At 48.4% G+C, this 22,511-nt stretch overlaps 1 protein-coding gene and 1 pseudogene across 1 annotated transcript in view; both read left to right on the forward strand.

The window, feature by feature from the left end:
* The window catches only part of LOC146507514 (interferon-induced protein 44-like), a 32,738-nt gene extending 23,212 nt beyond the window's left edge, over positions 1-9,526 (forward strand). Inside the window, exons 7-8 of the mRNA XM_085180808.1 lie at positions 8,448-8,548; positions 8,965-9,526. Coding sequence (XP_085036934.1) covers positions 8,448-8,548; positions 8,965-9,147 — 284 coding nt within the window. The 3' untranslated portion in view covers positions 9,148-9,526. The remainder of the gene's footprint in view (positions 1-8,447; positions 8,549-8,964) is intronic.
* An 11,535-nt stretch (positions 9,527-21,061) lies between these two features.
* On the forward strand, positions 21,062-22,274 carry LOC146507515 (uncharacterized; annotated as a pseudogene).
* Positions 22,275-22,511: the final 237 nt, after the last annotated feature.

The raw sequence follows: 22,511 nt of genomic DNA on the forward strand, positions 1-22,511 counted from the left end.
GTCCACCTCGGTTCGTCCCACTTCCGCTTATACACCTTCAGCCACACCCACTTCACCTCTGGCGTGGTCACCTCCTTTCTAATCGGGTCTCCAACCTGCGTAGTGAAACTTGAGACAAGAGCTTTTAGTGCTTTAAACTGTTTAACATGTTCTGACACATTTATTTTCTCTCTCAACTCTCTTACTCCTGCTGCAGGTCCTGGAAATTTTCTCCCTGTCAGCAGTTCATATGGTGTGAATCCAGTGCTCTGATTAACTGAGCACCTCACACTCATCAGGGCTATAGGCAGCGCATCAACCCAATTCATGTTTGTCTGCACAGTCATGAGGTTCTCCCACTCCCATCTGATCTGCCATATTGATTCCTTCATGTGTGAAGGTCAAGTTTAGAGACTCCAGAATTTTAGTCAGTCTCTGTTGTCTCAATGAAGTCATTGTGAACGCTTGCGAGTTCACATTGGCCACCACACTGTGGCCACCACCTTCAGTGGGTGTCCTCTCACTATGTGAGCCACTTTCTGAATTATTTTTGCTACCCCCGCTGCATGCTGTGTGCATGTAGGGTGTCGCTTTTCCATGTTATCAAGACCAATGCTAATATACATCAGCACCTGTCTCCCCCTTCTTTCTGAAATAACACTCCATTCACCAACCCATTTGTTTCAAAAACATCCAAAAAGAAGTCTGAGTGATATTCAGGGATTGCTAAATCCGCTGCACGAGCCGGAGCTTGTTTAAGTTCAATAAACTGCATCTCAGCTTCGGTGGTCCAGTTCAAGGTAGCTGTGAGATCGCTCATTCCATGTTCTTTCACCAAATCCCTCAGGGGCTTGGTTTTCTCCACATAATCAGGAATTTAGTGTCTGCTGTAACCTGTGAGACCAAGAAATGACAACATTTCTTTCACTGTTCGTGGCTGTGGGTGGGACAAAATTGTTTCTCTCTTGGATGCCAACATTCCCACCAACCGCATTGCCACCACACGACCCAAAAAAGTAACCTCAGTTCTTACTAGCTGGAGTTTTTCTCTGCTTACTTTAAAACCAGTTCTCGCCAGCTGTCGGAGCACAGTCATAGTTGCCTGAAAACAGGCATTAGCTGTGGGAGCAGCAATCAGCAAATCGTCCACATATTGGATCAGTGCGCATCCTTCAGGCAGATCACATGGGGAGAAGGCATTTTTCAGTACCTGATTAAAGATCCCAGGTGAAAGGGCAAAACCCTGAGGCAAATGAGTGTAACGCAGCTGCTGGCCCCTATACGTGACCAAAAAATGTCTCTCAAAGATGGATGTAGTGGGAGACAAAAGAAAGCATTCGCCAGGTCAATACAGGTGAACCACCGTTGGTCTGGAAATAAATTAGTCAAAGCTGTGTATGGATTTGGTACAGGTACTGTAGGCGTCTTAAGGACAGCATTGATTACCCTGAGGTCATGCGCCATGCGATACTTGCCCGTTCCATGTTTCTCCACTGGGAGGATAGGAGTGTTCCACGCAGAGGAAGACGGCTCCAGCACACCCACCTGCAAAAGCCCTGAGATTGTTTCTGCAATTCCATTCTCTGCCTCTTGGCTGTGTTTGTATTGTGTGCGCCAAATTGGTGTGTGGTCTTTTAACTGAAATGTGACAGGAGAACAATTTGTTAAGCTCACATCATTGGGGCCTTTAGACCACAAAGCCTCAGGGAGGTCAGTTAAGCCTTTCCCGGCTACCTCATGATCTGATTTTTCCCTCCCGTGTGTTCGTTTTAGATGTTTGTGTTCTAAAATGCTCTGATCAGTGGCCATCAAAGAAATACGATAAGTTTTGCAACTGGGCGAATAGGAGACATCAGTGAGCTGTGTTTGTTGTCAATCTGTGGCCCTTTTGGTTGTTCTCACCATCGGGCCTAAATCTTTTGCTTGATGACCCACATGTATTGCCAGCGACACGTGTGGAACTGCTTCATCCCCCATTCTATACCAGCTCATTCGGTCTTCAGGAAGCGCCACATACGCTGCCACGCCAGCCGTGCCAACGTAAATCTCCTGAGAGTCAAGCTCCCTAGTTTTTTTCATTTAAGCACTCACAGAATAAATCCTCGTACCACTCAGTGTACTCGCGGTCATAAAACAAGGTCATGTGGTAAGGGTCACTCGGGGGTGAGTAGACAGACATGGACATTATCCAGGGGCGCCAGAGTTGGTACTGTGCCAAGATTCCATCTGATGTGGTCAGCCTTGCCCAGTAGATCTGTGCCGTGCGTTCACAGTCCTCTGATAACAACCACTGTCCTTTCATGCCTGACTGCAAACATGTCAGCTCAGTCCCATCTATCAAAGTCACTGTTAATCCATCTGCTCCACACATGATCGTAGCTCCAACCTTAATGAGCAGGTCCCGGCCCATCAGATTCACTGGAACTTGTGAAGAGACAATGTAAGAGTGTGTCAAGGACTGCCGTCCTCATTCAGTTTTTAATGGGGCGGTTACTGGCAATATCATTGGTACCCCAGAGAAGCCAACCACACTGACGCTGATGTTTGACAGTGGGATGTTTTCAGGAGCAGTTTGAATGGTTGAGTACGTTGCTCCTGTGTCCACTAGAAAGGGCAGGTCATGTCCTTGGACCCTCAGTGGCACGAGGGGGTCTGCCCCTGCCCCTTTGCCAAGGCCTCTCTGTGGGGTGTGTCAGTATTGTTCTTGTTGCCAGTCTCCCGCTGAATATTGTCCAGGTGGAGACAGCTATGGGTTCAGGACCGAAAGTTGTCCGAGTGTTGTGGTTTGGAGGAGGACTCAAGCGCAGGACTCCGGTTTTGATGCTCACAAGAAGGGTTTATTTACAATTCACCAGGTGTATATACAAGAATGTGCGGGGGGGGGGGGGGGGGTGCTATATACAGCTGAGTGGGGGGAGAAGGGGTCTCCAGGGAAGTCCAGGGGAAAGCACGCGTTCTTCAGATTATCCACTCACACGATCACAGGCTCACACTCCGACACTGCCGCACGGGAATCACATGGGGGAAAATCCAGGAAGCTCTGTAGACAGGGAGACAGGGTTAAGTACGACGCACAAAGGAAAACACTCTTAACTAAACTTGCTGTAGGTTGACTTCACTAACGCGTGGTAGACAACAATCCAGCGACGAACAGCAGTCACCTCCTGGCTTAAATGCTGCTCCCCTTAATGAGACCCAGGTGTCTCATCTCCCGAGGGCGTGGGCCGAGGGCGTGAACCCACAGTGAGTTCCGCCCCGGCGAGAGAGAAGAGGAAGAGAGAGAGAAACAGAGAGCGTGCTGATCAGCGTGCAGCTGATCTGCCTGGCCGTGACACCGAGCCCCCTCACCACAGGTCATGGCCTGTAATACTGTTGAAGCGGTTTAGGGCAGTCTCGGGCCCAATGTCCAGGCTGACCACAAATAAAGCAGCACTCGCTCCTTGGCGCACCCCTTCGTCTGCCCCTGCCGCCGCCTCCTCCTCCTGGTTGACCACCACGTGAACCCAAATTCCCTCTATTGACCCCACGGCCTCCCCAATTTGGTCCCCGAGCAGTTCCCCCGTGTGTCAGCTGGGAAAATATTAGGGTCTAATCCCCCCCCCCCCCCCCCCCCAATGGTGATGACCCTGGGCTAGGGATGCAATGATACCAATTTTTTCAAAGCGATACGATACCGATACTTGGATCGGAGTACTTGCCGATACAGAGTACAAAAACCGATACTTCTACCACACACACAAATACAATTAATTGGAAGACAGATTTTATTATATTCCCTGCCGATAAAAAATAAAATCTTAATAAAAATGACCAAAAAAAAATTTCAAGTGAAAAATAAGCACTTCTGTTAAATTATTGCAGAGTCTCCACATTGTAATTTTACAAAATATCACTGAACTATTGGCACTGTCTCGAGCTTTCAGAATAATAAATAAACACTTCTGTTTGGAATAAAATAAATACAAATTAGGTTTGAGAATAAAATTAACGTTTAAATTGTTGCAGAGTGTCCATATTGTAAACAAACAAACAAAATAACGAAAGTATTTGGCATTGACGAACAAACTCCTCATCAGTCCACTGTGCCGTTAAACCGAGGACTGACATCGCACACACACTGCTTGTCTTTACCTCTTCAGACAGTTTTGGCACCATTATCTCCCTGATGTATGGGCGGTTGGGAATTTCATATCGCAGATCGAGTATGCTGAGAAGACGGTGCAATCCTATGTTTTCCACAACCGGCATTGGCTGGTCATCCAGAGCGATAAAATGAGTCAGAGCCTCTGTTATTTTAACTGCCCGTGGATTTTCTCTTGACATTTTTCATCGCTTTTCCAAAACCTGAGTTAAAGTTGGCTGTTCCGGTCCACACTGCTGACATTTTGCTTAACCTAGCTACAGCAGCCTCCAGTTTCTCTTTTTTATCTGGAACCGCCAGTCTCACTCGCCTAACCCTGTGCCTGTTTAGCACAGGATGTCCCCCTAATGGCCAATCTAAAAAACGACAACAGAAATGACAAGCCACCCTCTGATTAATGAGGGTGGCTGGTATCGATACCGATACCAGTATCGGTATCGGTGCATCCCTACCCTGGGCCACCATTACCTTTAGTGTTGTCTTCTTTCTTTTTATCATTCACTTTCTGTCTCGCCTCACCCAGCTGGAATCGTAATAATTGTTCTTTCATTTTATCTGTCTCTTCATCTTTACTTATGGCTTCTTCCTATGAGCTTCCCCACATTTCCAATGGCAATTTTGGAGCTCTTTTCTAGATTTGACTTCAGGTTCTGGACATACTGTGAATGAGTGGGCTGATTGTCATTCACAGGCAGTCCAAAGACCAGGTCAATCGGGAGGCGAGGTTGTCAACCAAACATGAGCTCATATGATGAGTAGCCAGTAACATCACTCTGGGTGCAGTTGTATGTGTAGACCAAGGGCTTAACAAAATCTTTCCAGTGAGTTTTCTCTTCAGTGGTGAGTGTTCCGTGCATATTCAGGAGTGTTCTGTTAAAACGCTCAACTGGATTACCTCGTGGATGGTATGGCGTAGTTCGGATTTTGCGAATTCCAGGAATTTTGCAGAGTTCTTTTATTGTGCGTGACTCAAAGTCTGGTCCTTGGTCCTTCTCCAACTCCATTTTCATCTGGTTCCTCCACCGCCGGCCGGGCTTCATCTCCACACGGACATCGCATTCCTCCCTTGCCGAAAGTATATTCATCGGAGCTTTCGCCTGATATTTTGTCATGATAACTCTAAACCAATACATTCCTTTTGGTGCACTTCTTGTCATTCCCCATGGAACTCCGATAGGGCCATTGACTACAGGTTTTTAGCCAGCCTGACCAGGTCGGCTGACATTTTTCTCCAGTCTGACACCACCTGTGTCAACTTCGGCCTGCTTAACATCCGGTCGCACGAGCAAGGGTCACCTAGTCCAGGATCTCCTCCCTGACAGTAAGTTTGACTTTCTCTGTTTGACTGAGACGTGGCAACAGCCCAATGAATTTTCGCAGCTCAATGACTCCACTCCCCCGGGGTTTGTTTACACCGGCCAACCACGTGAGTCTAGCCGTAGTGGAGATCTTGAGGTAATTTACTGTGAGGATTGGAAAGTCTCGCCATTGTCTGTACCTGTCTTCAGTTCTTTTGAATCCATTGTTTGTCAACTGTCAGGATCTTTTCCAACTGTTATAGCTGTTATCTACCGCCCTCCAAAGTCTAATTCTGCTTTTATAAGTGACTTTGCCGATCTGCTTACCCACTTGGCTACTGCTACTCCTAATATAATACTCCTGGGAGACTTTAACATTCATATGGATAACAGTGATCATCCTCTTACCAAATACTTTTAATCCTGGTTTTAAACAACATATAAACTTTCCTACTGATACTAAGGGCCATACTTTGAGCCTAGTTTGTTGTGCTGGACTTACTCCTTTTAACTGCAAAGCTAATGAATTGCTAATTTCGAATCACTTGCTTCTTTCTTTCAATGTCAAAAGACCTTTTCTATAACCAAGAACCCTTGTACCATTTCTTTTCGGAATATTTAGAAAATCAATCCTGATAATCTTTGTTTTGCTTTCTCTAGTCATTTGCATTTTAATAACCTGCTCACTCAAGAGGATTTAGTTCCCTATTATAACTATAGCCTCAATAGTATTTCAAAACTCTGTTGCTCTACTCAAAACCATACCTGTATCATTCTCTCAGTCAGCACCCTGGTCTGAATTCAGGCTTCTGAAAGCAAAAGTTTGACAGCTTGAACGTCTCTATAAGAAAACTGGTCTTACTATTCATAAGGAAAGGTTTAATAATCATGTTTTGTATTATAAGGAGTCTATTAACCAAACAAAATCTGCTTATTATTCTACCATTATTTGTTCAAATTAAGATTGAACCAAAACATTGTTCTCATTGTTCAACTCTTCTTTCAGGTCACCAGATTTTCTACCTGCTCACCTTTATTCGTCTTTCTTCTGTGATTCTCATGTTATTTTTTGTTGAGAAAAGTTCACAAAATACATCAAGACCTGGTTTCCAATGTTCCATGTAGCTCTTCCTTTGTAATCCCACTCCCATCAAACTTTTTTTCTGCTTTCCAACTTCCCTCTGTCACTGATAACTCAGATCTCATCTGTAAGTCAAAACCTCCTACAGCTAGATCCCATTTCTAAAGTTTTGGGCAAGGTGTGTCTACCCTCTTTGCTTTCTCTCATGTCTGCTATCATCTATCTCCCAGTTACCACTGGAACTGTTCTTGCTTCTTTCAAAGTTGCTGCCATCACCCCAATATGGACCCCCCCCCCCCCAAAAAAAAAAAAAAAACAGGTCTAGATCCCAAAAATTTAGATAATTTTTGTCCTATTTCCAATTTACCATTCCTCTCAAAAATTATTGAAAAGGTAGTTGCTACACAAATCCACTCATATTTAACTAATCATGATCTGTATGAACAGTTCCAGTCTGGTTTTCACCCCTCCCATAGCACTGAAACAGCCATTGTAAAAATGGCAGCTGGCAGCTGACTCTGGTCTACTTTCCATTCTTATTCTTCTTGATCTGACTGCTGCTTCCGATACTATTTCTCACTCCCTTCTCTGTAGTAGGTTAGTCTCCATCTGTCTCTCCCATGCTCCACTAGTGTGGTTTCAATCTTACTTGCCAAGTCGCACTCAGTTTATTCAACTTAAATCCTTTATTCTCAGGCCTTTCCTCAGTGATGTGCCCCAGGGATGTGTCCTGGGGCCCCTTCTTTTCATTGTCTACCTTCTTCCCCTTGGACACATTTTTCGTAAATATAATATTCAGTTTCACTGTTTTGCTGATTGTCGCCGGTTCGATTCCCGGGCTCTCTGTCCTGGTCGTTGTGTCCTTGGGCAAGACACTTTACCCTACCGCCTACTGGTGTTGGCCAGAGGGGCCGATGGCGCGATATGGCAGCCTCGCTTCTGTCAGTCTGCCCCAGGGCAGCTGTGGCTACAACTGTAGCTTGCCTCCACCAGTGTGTGAATGCGAGAGTGAATGAATAGTGGCATTGTAAAGCGCTTTGGGTGCCTTGAAAAGCGCTATATAAATCCAATCCATTATTATCCAAAACTAATACCTTTTCTATTGCTATCAATAACTCGCCAGTCTCTATTTCTCAATGTGTGAAAAGTTTGGGTGTCATCCTCAACAGTACTCTATCTTTTAACTCTCATATCAATAATGTCACTCGGTCTGCATATTTCCAATTGCCCAACATTATTTGTCTCCGTCCTTTTCTCACTCCACATGCCACTGCCATTCTTGTTCCTAGCCTTGTTACTTATTGGACTACTGCAATTCACTTCTCTTTGATCTTACTCAAAAATCTATCCATAAGCTTCAACGTGTCTAGAACTCCGCTACCCGTGTTATCACCAGGATCCATTCTATTCACCACATCACCCCTGTCCTGCAGCAGCTTCATTGGCTTCCTGTCAAATACAGCATCAATTATAAAATACTTTTTTATACATTTAAGGCTTTTGATCTTCTCTCCCCACCATATCTCTCTGATTTGGTTCAGATTACCATCCCATCTCAGTGTGTTAGATCCTCTTCTTCTCCTTCTCTTTCCGTCCCCTCCCCCGTCTTGCCACCATGGGGAGCAGGGCTTTCAGCTGCTCTGCTCTTTCACTTTGGAATTCCCTACGACCCAATATAAGAAATATCACTTTCTTTTCCATTTTTAAGTCCAGACTCAAAACTCACCTGTTCAAAATAGCTTATCCCACATCCTACACCTTTTCCATTCTCCTATTTTAAATCTATTTTTATGTTTTACGATTTTGTAAACTGCCTGTTTTTATGCTTGCTTTGTTCTGCTGTGTACAGTGTCCTCGAGTGTTCTGAAAGGTGCTTTTAAATAAAATGTATAATTATTATTATTAGACTGCAAAGACTTCGTCTGACATGAATTTTCTGTTTCTGCAGGAATTCCTCAAATTGCAATCCTTACCAAAATCGATGAAGCCTGTCCTGAAACTGAAAAGGATCTCAAGAAGTTGTATAAGAGCAAACATCTGAGTAAAAAGGTAAATTGTTGTGATGTCCTCTGAGCAGTGGCATTTTCTCCTGAAGACCCAAGAATAGAAAGGCAGGCTTTCTGTGTGTGTGTGTGTGTGTGTGTGTGTGTGTGTGTGTGTGTGTGTGTGTGTGAGCGTGAGAGAGTGAGTGAGTGAGAGAGAGTGTCTGTGTGCTCATGTTTGATACTTTCTGTGAACATGAAACTTCAAATACACTCTGACTACATTGGAAATTAATGCTTATCGTTAACTGTGTGTGTGTGTGTGTGTGTGTGTGAAAGAGAGAGAAATAGTGAAAGAGGGCTTTGTGTGTTTGTTGGATAATGTATCTTTATGAAGTTATTTAGTGTAAAATGTAAATCTATACACACAAACGTGGTGATATAGCAGAAAAGCCTGAATAAAATACCATTTTGTTTTGTTAGATGAAGTATTTCAGCTCAGCAACTGGGATTCCACAGAAGTGCATCTTTCTTGTGAAGAACTACAGTGATGAATGTGAACCAAATGAGGATGTTGACACGCTGATTCTGGCTGCACTCAGAAAAATGATTGAGTTTGGAGATGACTTCATTGAACATATGAAATATCAGGTGGACAAAAACTGAAGTTGTACTGAAATGTTGTGAGCTAGAGTACAAAAATATCTACTGGAAAAAGGAGGGGGTTATAAGTGAAAAAGGAAATATATATTAGCAGACCATAAACAACTGCAACTTTTTTCTAATGTGATGAAAATTCTTAAGTTTGATGTTCTCTCTATTTTGTTACAATGTTCTTATGGCTAATAAAGGCTTCACAATTTCATGTTTTGTCTTTATATAATCCCCCATTTTAAGATTTGCTGGATTGTTCTGATTGTATTCTGTGACCATGGTGGGTAGAAAAGTTGTTCCAATACATGATTCTGTACTTAATATTCTTTGTCAAACACCCTGCACAATAGTGCTGTACTGTGTATTGTTATTTGACCAATTAAAATCTCATAATGACAACTTTTCTGTGTAGATCAATTTATTCAAGATTTCCATGACAATTTGGTGTCAAAAATGACGGGGACGCATCTGTTTTCTCTCTCCCTCCCTTATCTTTCCTGCTTGGCTTCTATGTCCTTGTCTAGTCTCGTCTAAATTTAACCTTCAGAGAGTCTCTCAGTCTTGTTCTCTAAAACCTAAAGAATTATGGATTTGATCAACTGGTCCCTTAGCAAAATTGACACCTTATTCTCGATGAGAAGCCAGGGCTCAGGAGAGTCCGATTGTCCTGCAGAGACCTTTGCTGTCTTTTAACAGAAAGAAACCTCTGGTAGAAACAGGCTCTGGGAGGGGCGGCAGGCTCATCTGCGGTGAACGGTTGGGGTGAGAGAAGGAAGACAGGATAAAAGACATGCTGTGGAAGAGAGCCAGAGATTAATAACAAGTATGATTCAGTGCAGAGGTTTATTAACACATAGTGAGTGAAGAAGAAACACCCAGTGCATCATGGGAATCCCCCAGCAGCCTACACCTATTGCAGCATAACTAAGGGAGGATTCAGGGTGTGGGAAATAAAAGCTTAAATGGCAATATATGAAGCATCATTAAACCCAATAAAGTGTTATATTTCAGTAGTATCATACCAAATGAAGTACTAATCTTAGGAAGATTGTTTTGCTTGTAACTGCATACGTGCCTGTATGAACAGTATTGTTGAAATCTCCCAATTCTTTGAATCTTTGGGGTGAAGGAAGGACAATACTCGGTGTATAAATGCTCAATCAACAATCCTTTATTTCCATATAATTTTCACACAATGAGCATAAAAACCATCCGGATGGGGAGAGATGCATGAGAGGGTCACAGCAAATCTCAAAATGGTGGTGTGTTACACAGCTTTTTATACTTTCTACTGGCCCCCACCTGGTCGTAAACCTAAACATTCACAGTCCCTTATCTGTCATGGCGCCTAAGTTATGACCTCGGGCTCCCTGTCTTTCTACCTCCTACAAGGGTGGGGGCACAGAATGTTGTCTGCTTTTGCTATTACCGGCCCCAAGGTCCTTCGCACGCAACATTCTCAGAAATGATTTAAGCAGTCTGACATGACAAGAAAACAGTGTAAAACATTCACAGCAGATAAATGGTGGCGCCCACCTGTCTAACAGAACCCAAAGATGGTCACATTCTTTTAATCCCCACAGATATACTGGAACATTTGTCTAACGCACTACAAAACGCACTACCACTGCGAAGATGGTCATGTTCTTTAACCTAAAAATATAAGGAAAACTAAGCTACATACTTTGCATACAACTTAGACTAAGGAATATATTTATGTTCTACAGCTGTTTAACATAATTCGTCTACCTTGACTATGGGTATAAGATAACATAGTTTGAATGATGATCTCACAGTATGTACTCAGATTGTGCCACTTATGATCATGGGGCCTCACAACAAGAAACAGGAAACAGCTGGGGGTGAAAGAGCATTGAATCCATTGGTGAGGGATAAAAAAAAAACATCGAAACCAGACAAGGGGCTGCAGCTAACTGTCGCTGATGGATGATAAAAATACTCTGCTTACGCATACATGGTGTGTGTGCTTCCTGTTAAACAGTGAAGGTTGTGTATTTTCCTTTTTGAGATCTACTGGACTGCGCTTTGGGTGGTATTGTGTGGATCTCCCACATATATGTGGTTAATAAATAATTGTTGTTGACTGGACCTGCTCTGAGTATTGGTTGTTTGTTCTCAGTCCATCATTAAAGTATTGGGACAAGGGTCACTTGATCCAGCCCTAACTATATGCTTTAGCAAAAACGAAAGTTTGGAACCTAATCTTAAAAGTAGAGATAGTGTCTGTCTCCCGAATTCAAACTGGAAGCTGGTTCCATAGAAGGGAGTTCCACAGGAACCCAATGAGGGGAAGCCATATAAGATAAATATGATCTCTCCTTCTAGTCCCTGAATTAATGAATGTCCCACTAACACAGCAACACTTCCTGCTGAAGTTCCTGCCACAGCTCCCACTTCATTTCCTACTGGACCTCCCACAATTCCAATACTAACCCCAGCAGCAAATCCATTAAAAGTAACACCTCCAGAAATACTCCCTCATAAAACTTATAAAGACACAATACCATCCTTTATGATCATGGATGAAGTCACCAAGACCTGGAATGTTACCAATAAATATTTGTATGATGACTCAATCTGACCCTTATGAAGAGAACACCGAGGGAACAGTTTACCCTGCCCGGGATAGGGTTACCGGGGCCCCGCCCTGGAGCCAGGCCCGGGGAGGGTGCCCGAGGGCGAGCGTCTGGTGGCCGGGCCTTAGTCCATGGGGCCCGGCCGGGCACAGCCCGAAGAGGAGACATGGGCCCATCCTCCCGCAGGCCCACCACCCGCAGGAGGCGCCATAGGGGTCGGGTGCATTGTGTGTCGGGTGGCGGCCAGGAGCGGAGGCCCTGGCGGACTGATCCCCGGCTGCCAAGACTGGCAATAGGGACATGGAATGTCACCTCTCTGGTGGGGAAGGAGCCTGAGTTAGTGCGTGAGGTTGAGAGGTACCGGCTAGATATAGTCGGGCTCACCTCTACGCATGGCTTGGGCTCTGGAACCAGTCTCCTGGAGAGGGGCTGGACTCCCTGCGCCTTAGGGTCGGGGAACGGGTCCTGACTGTCATCTGCGCTTATGCGCCGAGTGGCAGTTCGGAGTACCCAGCCTTCTTAGAGTCCCTGGGGGGGGTGCTGGAAGGTGCTCCACCTGGAGACTCTGTTGTCCTGCTGGGAGACTTCAATGCTAACGTGGGTAACGACAGCGAGACCTGGAGGGGCGTGATTGGGAGGAACGGCCTCCCTGACCTGAACCCGAGCGGTGCTTTGTTATTGGACTTCTGTGCTAATCACAGTTTGGCCATAACGAACACCTTGTTCGAACATAAGAGTGTCCATAAGTGCACGTGGCACCAGGACGCTCTAGGCCGTAGGTCGATGATCGATTTTGTAATCGTATCACCAGACCTGCGACCATATGTTCTGGACACTCGGGTAAAGAGAGGGGCTGAGCTGTCAACTGATCACCACCTGGTGGTGAGTTGGATCAGGTGGCGGGGGAGGACGCTGGACAGACCTGGTGCACCTAAACGCGTAGTGAGGGTGTGCTGGGAACGACTAGCAGAGGCCCCAGTCCGCGAGATCTTCAACGCACACCTCCGGCAGAGCTTCAACAGCATTCCGAGGGAGGCGGGGGACATTGAGTCCGAATGGACCATGTTCAGCGTCGCCATTGCCGAAGCTGCTGCATTGAGCTGTGGCCGCAAGGTGGTTGGTGCCTGCCGCCAGAGGTGAAGGGAGCCACCAGGCTGAAGAAGGAGTCCTATCGGGCTTGGTTAGCCTGTGGGACTCCGGAGGCAGCCGACAGGTATCGACAGGCCAAGCGGAATGCGGCTCGGGCAGTGGCTGAAGCAAAAACTCGGGTGTGGGAGGAGTTCGGAGAGGCCATGGAAAAAGACTTTCGGACTGCCTCGAAGAGATTTTGGCAAACCGTCAGGCGTCTCAGGAGGGGAAAGCAGTGCTCTACCTGCACTGTGTACAGTGCTGGCGGAGCACTGCTGACGTCGACTGAGAAAATTGTCAGGCGGTGGAAGGAATACTTCGAGGACCTCCTTAATCCCACTGACGCGTCTTCCGAGGAGGAAGCAGAGTCTGGGGATGAGGGGAATGACCCGCCAATTTCTGGGGGCGAGGTCACTGAGGCAGTTAAACAACTCCTTGGTGGCAGAGCCCCTGGTGTTGATGAGGTCCGCCCCGAGTTCCTGAAGGCTCTGGACATTGTAGGGCTGTCTTGGTTGACACGCCTCTGCAATGTTGCGTGGAGATCAGGGGCAGTACCCCTGGACTGGCAGACCGGGGTGGTGGTCCCCATCTTTAAGAAGGGGGACCGGAGGGTGTGTTCCAACTACAGGGGGATCACACTCCTCAGCCTCCCCGGGAAAGTCTATGCCAGGGTGCTGGAAAGGAGAGTTCGTCCGCTAGTCGAACCTCGGATACCGGAGGAACAATGCGGTTTTCGTCCTGGTCGCGGAACACTGGACCAGCTCTTCATCCTCTCGAGGATACTTGAGGGTGCATGGGAGTTTGCCCAACCAGTCTACATGTGTTTTGTGGACTTGGAGAAGGCATTCGACCGTGTCCCTCGGGGTGTCCTGTGGGAGGTGTTGCGGGAGTATGGGGTGTCTGGCCCATTGCTACGGGCCATTCGATCCCTATACAACCGTTGCAAGAGCTTGGTTCGCATTGCCGGCAATAAGTCGGACTCGTTCCCGGTGGGTGATGGGCTCCGCCAAGGCTGCCCTTTGTCACCGGTTCTGTTCATAATTTTTATGGACAGGATTTCTAGGCGCAGCCAAGTGGCGGAGGGCTTTCGCTTTGGTGGCCTCAGAATCTCATCTCTGATTTTTGCGGATGATGTGGTTCTGTTGGCTTTATCGGGTGAGGGCCTCCAGCTCGCACTGGAGCGGTTCTCAGCCGAGTGTGAAGCAGCAGGAATGAGGATCAGCACCTCCAAATCTGAGGCCATGGTTCTCAGCCGGAAAAGGGTGGAGTGCCCACTCCGGGTCGGGGATGAGTTCCTGCCCCAAGTGGAGGAGTTCAAGTATCTCGGGGTCTTGTTCGCGAGTGATGGGAGAAGGGAGCCGGAGATCGACAGACGGATTGGGGCTGCAGCTGCAGTAATGCAGACGCTGCACCGGTCCGTCGTGGTGAAGAGGGAGCTGAGTGTAAAAGCGAAGCTCTCAATTTACCGGTCGATCTACGTCCCTACCCTCACCTATGGCCACGAGCTGTGGGTAGTGACCGAAAGAACGAGATCGCGGATACAAGCGGCGGAAATGAGCTTCCTCCGAAGGGTGGCTGGCCTCTCCCTTAGAGATAGGGTGAGAAGTTCAGCCATCCGGGAGGGGCTCAGAGTAGAGCCGCTGCTGCTCCACATCGAAAGGAGCCAGTTGAGGTGGTTTGGGCATCTGACAAGGATGCCCCCTGGGCGCCTCCTGGGTGAGGTGTTCCAGGCATGTCCCACCGGGAGGAGGCCCCGGGGCAGACCCAGGACACGCTGGAGAGATTATATCTCTCGGCTGGCCTGGGAACGCCTTGGTGTTCCCCCGGATAAGCTGGAGGAGGTGGCTGGGGAGAGGGAGGTCTGGGCCTCTTTGCTTAGGCTGCTGCCCCCGCGACCCGGCCTTGGATAAAGCGGATGAAGATGGATGACTCAATCTGCATCTAGATTGTCCACATAGATAAACAAAGTATAACATGTGGATTCTTTTTCAAACAATTTCTGGATAGTTTTCATTGTTTTCGATCTTCTTTCATGAATCTGCTTGTGTGGATCACAACCAGGAACACATGAGGAATAAGAGCAGCTGATGAGATGCATGCAGTGATCTCTGCTTGAGACTGGAGATAGTAAGGGTCTAAAGAAAGAGTTTGAGTATCAACTACAGCCCAGGATTTTACCATCAAACTCAACTGTTTTCTTCTGACCCTATGCTTTCCTGGCCGCTGTGTCTGTGTGGATGGTGTTCGCTCTGTGTTGTAGCGTCCTGATGACACCCAGTTTTTGCTCCAGTGGATGGTGAGAGTCAAACCTTGAACACTGATCCATATCTGTAGGTTTACGGTACACATCAGCTGCTAGATGTTCCCCATTACTGATGGAAATCTCACAGTCTAAGAAGGTTTACCTGACATTTTTCATATCATCCTTGGCGAATTTGATTTGTCGGTCCCCCGAGTTAATGTGATCCGTGAATTGTGGTATGTCCTGAGATTTGATTTTCACCTAGGTGTCATCCACATACCTGAACCCATGACTTGGTGGTGTTCCAGGGTAGGATAGCAAAGCCCTCTTTTCCACTTCTTCATGTACAAATTGGCCATGATGGATGAAACTGGGGAACCCATGCCACAACCATGTTTCCGCCTGTAGTACTGACCCTTGTATGTGAAATAGGAGGAATAAAGACACAGTTACAAAAGCATATGTCTGTGAAGGTTCTCAGTCATCCAGGTCATCGTAGTCAAAGGAGCTTGCAAAGAAAAGCGTCTGGACTTCTTTAAGTTGCTTGAAGACTTTTCACCTCTCATCCGAGAAGCTTCTTCAGTTCTAAGGTCAAATGGTGGAGAGTCCCAGATTTAAACCTAGTGGGAGTATCCCGCCACAGAGGGACAAAAAGACCCCCTGATGATCTTCTAATCGACTGAGCCAAGGTGTGAAACTGGGTGTGGGTCCCAATCAGCCAGAGTTTTGGGTGAGCTCATTGTGAAACCTGGCCCCACCTTATCATGCAAATTCCTGAGGACAGATGGCCCAGGATGTGAGTGGGCGTTAAGGCGTCTGGGAAGAGAACTTAAAACTGGATTATAGATGGCAGACAGTTGGTGTCGTAAACCACCGCCTCTGTTCAAAGATGGTTGTTCACAGTGGACATATGGCTTCTTTCACTCCTCTTTCAAACCATCTGTCCTCTCTGTCCAAAATGTGAACATTGGCATCCTCGAAAGAGTGTCCTTTATCCTTAAGATGCAGATGGACTGCTGAGTCTTGTCCTGTGGAGGTGGCTCTTCTGTGTTGTGCCATGCGCTTGTGAAGTGGCTGTTTGGTCTCTCCAATGTAGAGGTCTGGGCATTCCTCGCTGCACTGTACAGCATACACCACATTGTTAAATGTGTGTTTTGGAGTTTTGTCTTTCGGGTGAACCAGTTTTTGTGTGAGCGTGTTGCTGGGTCTGAAATGCACCGGGATGTCATGCTTGGAGAAAACTCTCCTGAGTTACAGTTACAAAAGCAACCACACTTGGTCGATGCTGAGAGTGGTCCTGTTGCTGAGGTTATGGATCAAAGTCAGAACGTTGGAGAGGTTATAAGTGACTGAGTTGATCATATGCACAATTGGTCTAAAAGGTGCACCCTGTTGATTGTAGTGAAGTAGATTCTGGGGTAGGATTTTACATGATGTCCACAAATGCACCACTGACATCCACACCTTCCCAGCTGATAATTAGCAGGCTTATAAGAAACAGCTGTGCTTCACTACCAGAAGGAGGCATTTGGTAGTCTTGTCCATCCAAGGTGGCTGAGAGCATTAGGCAGTTAAGCGCTGCAGATCTCTCAAGGAAAGCTACTCTGTTTAGTATTGCCCTTTAGAGAGTGGTTTGCACTATACTGCTGCTGTCTTGTCATATGCTGTTTTGTTTGTTAGGTGATGCTTTTATAACGAACAGTAATTTGGGGTGTATTTGTTTTATGTAGATCTTTTATTAATGTGTGTAATGTTTTATGCTTTGTTTTATTGCTTTAGTGGAGGTGCGGCTGCTTGCTGAGGGGCTAGGCACGTGAGGTGGAATCCCCCTTCCCGATGCATGCGAGTGTACACACCGGGCATAGGTAGATTGCACCATTTAGAATTTAGTGTGAATGACAGTGAGGTCTGCAGTGAAGTTACACGGGTGACTAATTGGCTGCACCCTTGGGAACTCCTCCCTGTAGGTTGCCTCCTCAAGTGGCCACTTTCCACTATTTTGTTTGGTTATTCTTTTATCATGCTGTGATTGTTTTAGGGTAGCATCATGGTAGGGAGTCTGGTCATTTTAATCATCGTTTGTTAATAAAGTGTTTTAATTAACTATTTTGCCGTCTCAACCCTGCTACCCTAGGTGCCTTCCTGATTTTATAGTTATATTTTTTTAGTAGTTCATCTTAATAAATTTTGATTTGTAAACTTCCTTTGTCTCACCTCTGTCGTTAACAACGAGTCTGTGGGCTTTGGTAGCCAGTGCAACACGTACATTGGCTAGAGAAATCTTTCCTGGGGTGTAACGCCCTCCCCCAGGTGGCGTTGTCAATATCTTAGTTACCGTCCCCGGTTATTCCTCCTTCGCGACACCACATTATGTATCTTTGGTAAACCATATAGACTTGTTGTCGATTCCCCTGGGTATAGCCTGTGGTATGAGGTCCGGTCAACAGCATTGTCTTTTTCTAACTGCTTCAGACAGTCTATCACCCTCTTCCTGTAACCACTTCCCGGGTCTCGTTTCAGTATTTTTGTCACTGAGCAGTGACAATATTTCCTCATGATAGTCTTTCTGGCAGATAGTTGTCCCTCCCTGAGCCTGGTTGTTCTGGAGGTTCCTTCCTGTTAAAAGGGAGTTTTTCCTTTCCACAGTGGCCAAGTAGTACTTTTACCCCAATACTACTTGGCCACTTAAATACTACATGTTGTCTTCATATTACATAATGTTCAACAAAGTCTAGAGTCTGGTTACCATAAAAATAGAATGGATCTACAACAACTACCATCCTCCTATCTTTACCCTGGTTGCAGGGGGGCTGGGAAGTCATAGGTTACAAGCAGGGTACACCCTGGACAACTCACAAGTCTATCACAAAAAACCATTTGCACTGACATTGATAGGTAATTTAGGATCTCTAACAACTGCATGACTTTTAACTGTGGGAACAAACCAGAATACCCAGAGAGAAACCAGTGCAAACTAGCCAGATTGTGGATTTGAACCCAGGATCTTCTTACTATGAAGCAACAGCACTAACCACCATACCACCAATCCAGACTTAACAAAAGTAGGAAAGCTATGATTTCAAGGCTTGATGCAGAATTTTTTTGTATGTTTTTGTTCTTGACAGGTTAAACCACAATAAATAGCGATAGCATACACGTGGTGCGTGTGTAGTTGTCTGCCTCTTATAACTCCAGTGATTTTCCTGCAGTTTAACATCTCGTGCGATCTTGTGAATTTCATGAGTTCAGCAACTAACCACTCTGTTGGGTCTAAAGTCAGACCCCGCTGATCCCAGAACTTATTCCCATGAAAGAAAAACAAGGCAACAGCGATCTATCTTTTCACTTGCAAGGGAGGCCTTGTCGGTATCTCAGCTCATCACAAATGACCTCTCCGACGGACCCCTCTCGCTCCCATTTATTGACAACGTTCACACAATAAACAATAGTACCTTCTCCATCTAATCCCCCTTGGTTACAAAGACAAGGCACCGTGTGTGTGTTATGTGAGAATGTGTGTGTGTGTGTGTGTGTGGCAGATCAAAGGGTCCTATAACATAAAAGCAAGAGGAACATCCTTGGTCATAAAGAGGGTAGTCTCCCCCACACCCTAGATAACACAGTGAAGCCATACAAAGGGGAGGAAGTTTACCAACATCAAACAGACCTTCACAAGGTGTCACGATCGGGCGGACTACACACAGTAATTCGGCGTGCCCGTGTGGCGTGCTGGCTAGACCCAAACGCGGGGAAGGCTAGCGATGGGTTGGAACAGACACGCAGTTAATCTAGTAACGATCAGTGCACGAAGCGTGGCTTCGGACTGGCGTTACAGACGGAGAGCGAGCGGAGCCGGGATGAGAAAAAGAATCGAGAGGAAAAACACTCACGGTTGCTGAATCAGACGGACACTGACGTCGGCAAAGAGTTGGAGCTTCTGACATGAGGAGAACGATGTCTGAGCGGCGAACAGGTGGGTGGCGTCTGTCTTTTAAACCCGGCCCCGTGATCAGCTGGTGATCAGCTGATCACCGGCTGACAGGACCCCCCCCCCTGACGACCGGCACCCGACGGTCCAGGACGGCAGCGACGGAAATCCGAGATGAGGGAGGGATCCAAGATGAAGCGGGACGGCACCCAGGAGCGCTCCTCAGGACCATAGCCAGCCCAGTCCACCAGACACTGGACCCCCCGACCCCGGGGACGGGAATCCAAGATCCGCCGGACAGCGTAGACAGGACCCCCATCGACGAACCTGGGCGGGGGCGGGGCCGGGGAGGGGGGCGCCAGCGAGGAAGTAACGCGCCGCTTAAGCTGCGAGACGTGGAAAACCGGATGGACCTTCATGGCGGGCGGAAGCCGGAGACGGTAAGTCACGGGGTTGAGCCGGGCAGTGATCTCGTACGGACCAACGAACCTGGGAGTGAGCTTCCTGGACTCGGTGCGGAGCCTCAGGTGCCTCGTGGAGAACCAGACGCGATCCCCCGGCTGAAAAGGATGACCCGGGCGATGGCGGCGACAATGCTGCTTGGCGTACAGAGCGTTGGCTCGGGAAATGGCCGCCCGCGCCTTGATCCAGGCCTGACGACAGCGGCGGACCATCTGTTCAGCAGCAGGCACGTCGACCTCCACCTCCTGATGGCCGAAGATAGGGGGATGGAAACCATAACAGGTTTCAAAGGGCGAGAGACCGGTGGCAGAAGAGACGTGAAGGTTATGAGACAGCTCAGCCCACAGCAGGTAACGAGGCCAAAGCGACGGTTGGGCAGAGACGAAGCACCTCAGAAGCGCCCCAGCTGTTGATTGGTCCGTTCAACCTGCCCATTGGACTGCGGGTGATAGCCGGACGAGAGGCTGGGAGAGGCTCCAATCAGGCGGCAGAAGGCTTTCCAGAACCTGGTGGTGAACTGGGGCCCCCGGTCGGAGACGATGTCCTTGGGGAACCCGTGAAGCCGGACGACATGGTCCAAGAAGAGCTCGGCCGTCCGTTTGGCAGAAGGGAGGCCAGCCAGGGCGACCAGGTGCACCGCCTTCGAAAACCGGTCTACAAAGGTGAGGATGGTGTCAAGACCGCCCACGGATGGGAGGCCGGTAACAAAGTCAAGGCCGACATGGGACCAGGGACGTCCCGGCACAGGGAGAGGGTGAAGGTCGCCAGTGGGAGGCTGAGTGGAGGACTTGGCCCGAGCACAGGTGTCACAGGCGGAAACGAATTCACGGACGTCCCGGGCAATGGAGGACCACCAGAAGGCACGACGGAGGAGTTGCAGGGTCCTGTCAGGCCCCGGGTGACCAGAGAGCGGGGAGGAGTGAGCCCAGAGCAAGGCCTCCTGACGGCACCGGGAGGGTACATAGAGCCTCCCAGCAGGGGTGTCAGGCGGAGGCGGTTCGGCGGTCTGGGCATCCCGGATAGAGTCCTCCAGGGGCCACCGAAGGGGGGCCGCGAAGCACTGAGAAGGTAGGATAGGTCCAGGGTCTGACGTGAGGCCGTCCTGGGCGAACTGTCTGGAGAGAGCGTCTGCCTTAGCGTTCTTGGAACCAGGGCGGTAGGCGAGGTGGAAATTGTAAGGCTCAAAGAACAAGGCCCAACGGGCCTGCCTTGGGTTGAGCTGCTTGGCAGACCGAATATGGATCAGGTTCTGGTGATCGGTCCAGATCAGGAAAGGGTCTTTCGTCCCCAGGAGCCAATGCCGCCACTCTTCTAGGGCCCACTTGATGGCCAGGAGTTCTCGGTCCCCGACTCCGTACCGTTGCTGCGTGGGCGAAAACTTCCTTGAGAAATAGCAGCATGGGTGAAGTTTTCCATCCGGACCATGTTGAGAAAGGACGGCGCCAGCACCGACATCGGAGGCATCCACCTCCACCACAAAATCTCTGGCAGGATCGGGGTGGAGCAGGACGGGGGCCGTAGTGAACCGGTGGATGAGGTCGCGGAACGCCCGTGTTGCGCCGGGGGAGAGGCAGAAGGGCTTAGGCAGGTTAGCTGGTTTGGTGAGGGATGTCAGTGGGGCGACAACGGTGCTGAAATTCCGAATAAAACGCCGATAGAAATTGGCAAAGCCCAGGAAGCTCTGTAGCTGCTTAAGGCTGGAGGGCTGAGGCCACTGGGTCACGGCTTGGAGTTTTTGCGGGTCCATGGTCAGGCCATCAGAGGAGATGGTGAAGCCTAGGAAGGAGGTGGACCGCTGATGGAAAGCACACTTCTCTAGTTTGCAGAACAGCTGGTACTCGAGCAGCCTGCTCAGCACGGCCCTCACATGGCGAACATGGTCCACTTCGGTGCGGGAGTAGATCAAGATGTCATCCAGATAGGCAAACACCCACCAGCCTAGCATATCCCGCAAGACGTCGTTGATTAGATGTTGGAAGACAGCAGGGCTGTTGCAGAGGCCGAAGGGCATCACCAGGTACTCCCAGTGCCCGTGAGGGGTGATGAAGGCCGTCTTCCATTCATCCCCTTCCCTAATGCGTACCAAATTGTAGGCGCTGCGTAGGTCCAGTTTGGTGAAGACGCAGGCCTGGGAGAGGGAATCGAGTGCGGTGGATAGCAGAGGAAGAGGATGGCGGTTCTTGACGGTGACTTTATTCAAGCCCCGATAATCTATACAGGGGCGGAGCCCGCCATCTTTCTTCTTGACGAAGAAGAATCCAGCAGCAGCAGGAGAGGTAGAAGGGCGAATAAAGCCCTGTTGGAGGGCCTCAGCAACGTACTCCTCCATGGCCTTATTCTCCACGGGAGACAGAGAGAACAGGCGACCACGAGGAGGGACCGCTCCCGGGAGGAGCTCAATGGCCATGTCGTAGGAGCGATGAGGCGGTAGAGCAGAGGCTCGCCTCTTACTGAAGACCTCAGATAGGTCATGGTAAGCCGGAGGGATCTTATCCAGATCAGTGGGCTCCGGGGGTGAGGCCTCTTCTGACTCCGGGTCCTTTTTGGTCCAAGAGAGAAGGCAGCGGCGCGGACACTGGGGACCCCAATCCAGGATCTGGCAGGAAGACCAGGAGATGTGGGGGTCGTGTTGACGGAACCAGGGGTATCCAAGGATGCGAGGAGAGGTAGTGGCCGAGACTACAAGAAACCGGATCTCCTCCTGATGATCCCCAATAGACATGCGAACCGGCTGGGTCTGGAACTGGATCGGGTAGGGTTGGAGGGGTCGCCCGTCTACTGAGGTCACCGGGAGAAATCGATCAACAGGAGTTAACGGAATGCGTAGTCGGGAGGCTAGTGTTTGGTCGATGAAGTTCTCAGCGGCTCCGGTGTCCAGGAGGGCTTCAGAAGAGAACTGGCGGTGTTTCAGGTGGAATGTTACTGGTAACAGAAAACGAGAGGGGCCAGAGAAGTGTGAAGGGCCAGGTGGGACTCCCCTGCAGCCTACCTGGCGTCGTCGTTTCCCGGACGTAGCGGG

Source organism: Neolamprologus multifasciatus, chromosome 12 (assembly GCF_963576455.1).
Source record: "Neolamprologus multifasciatus chromosome 12, fNeoMul1.2, whole genome shotgun sequence".
Taxonomy (NCBI): Eukaryota; Metazoa; Chordata; class Actinopteri; order Cichliformes; family Cichlidae; genus Neolamprologus; species Neolamprologus multifasciatus.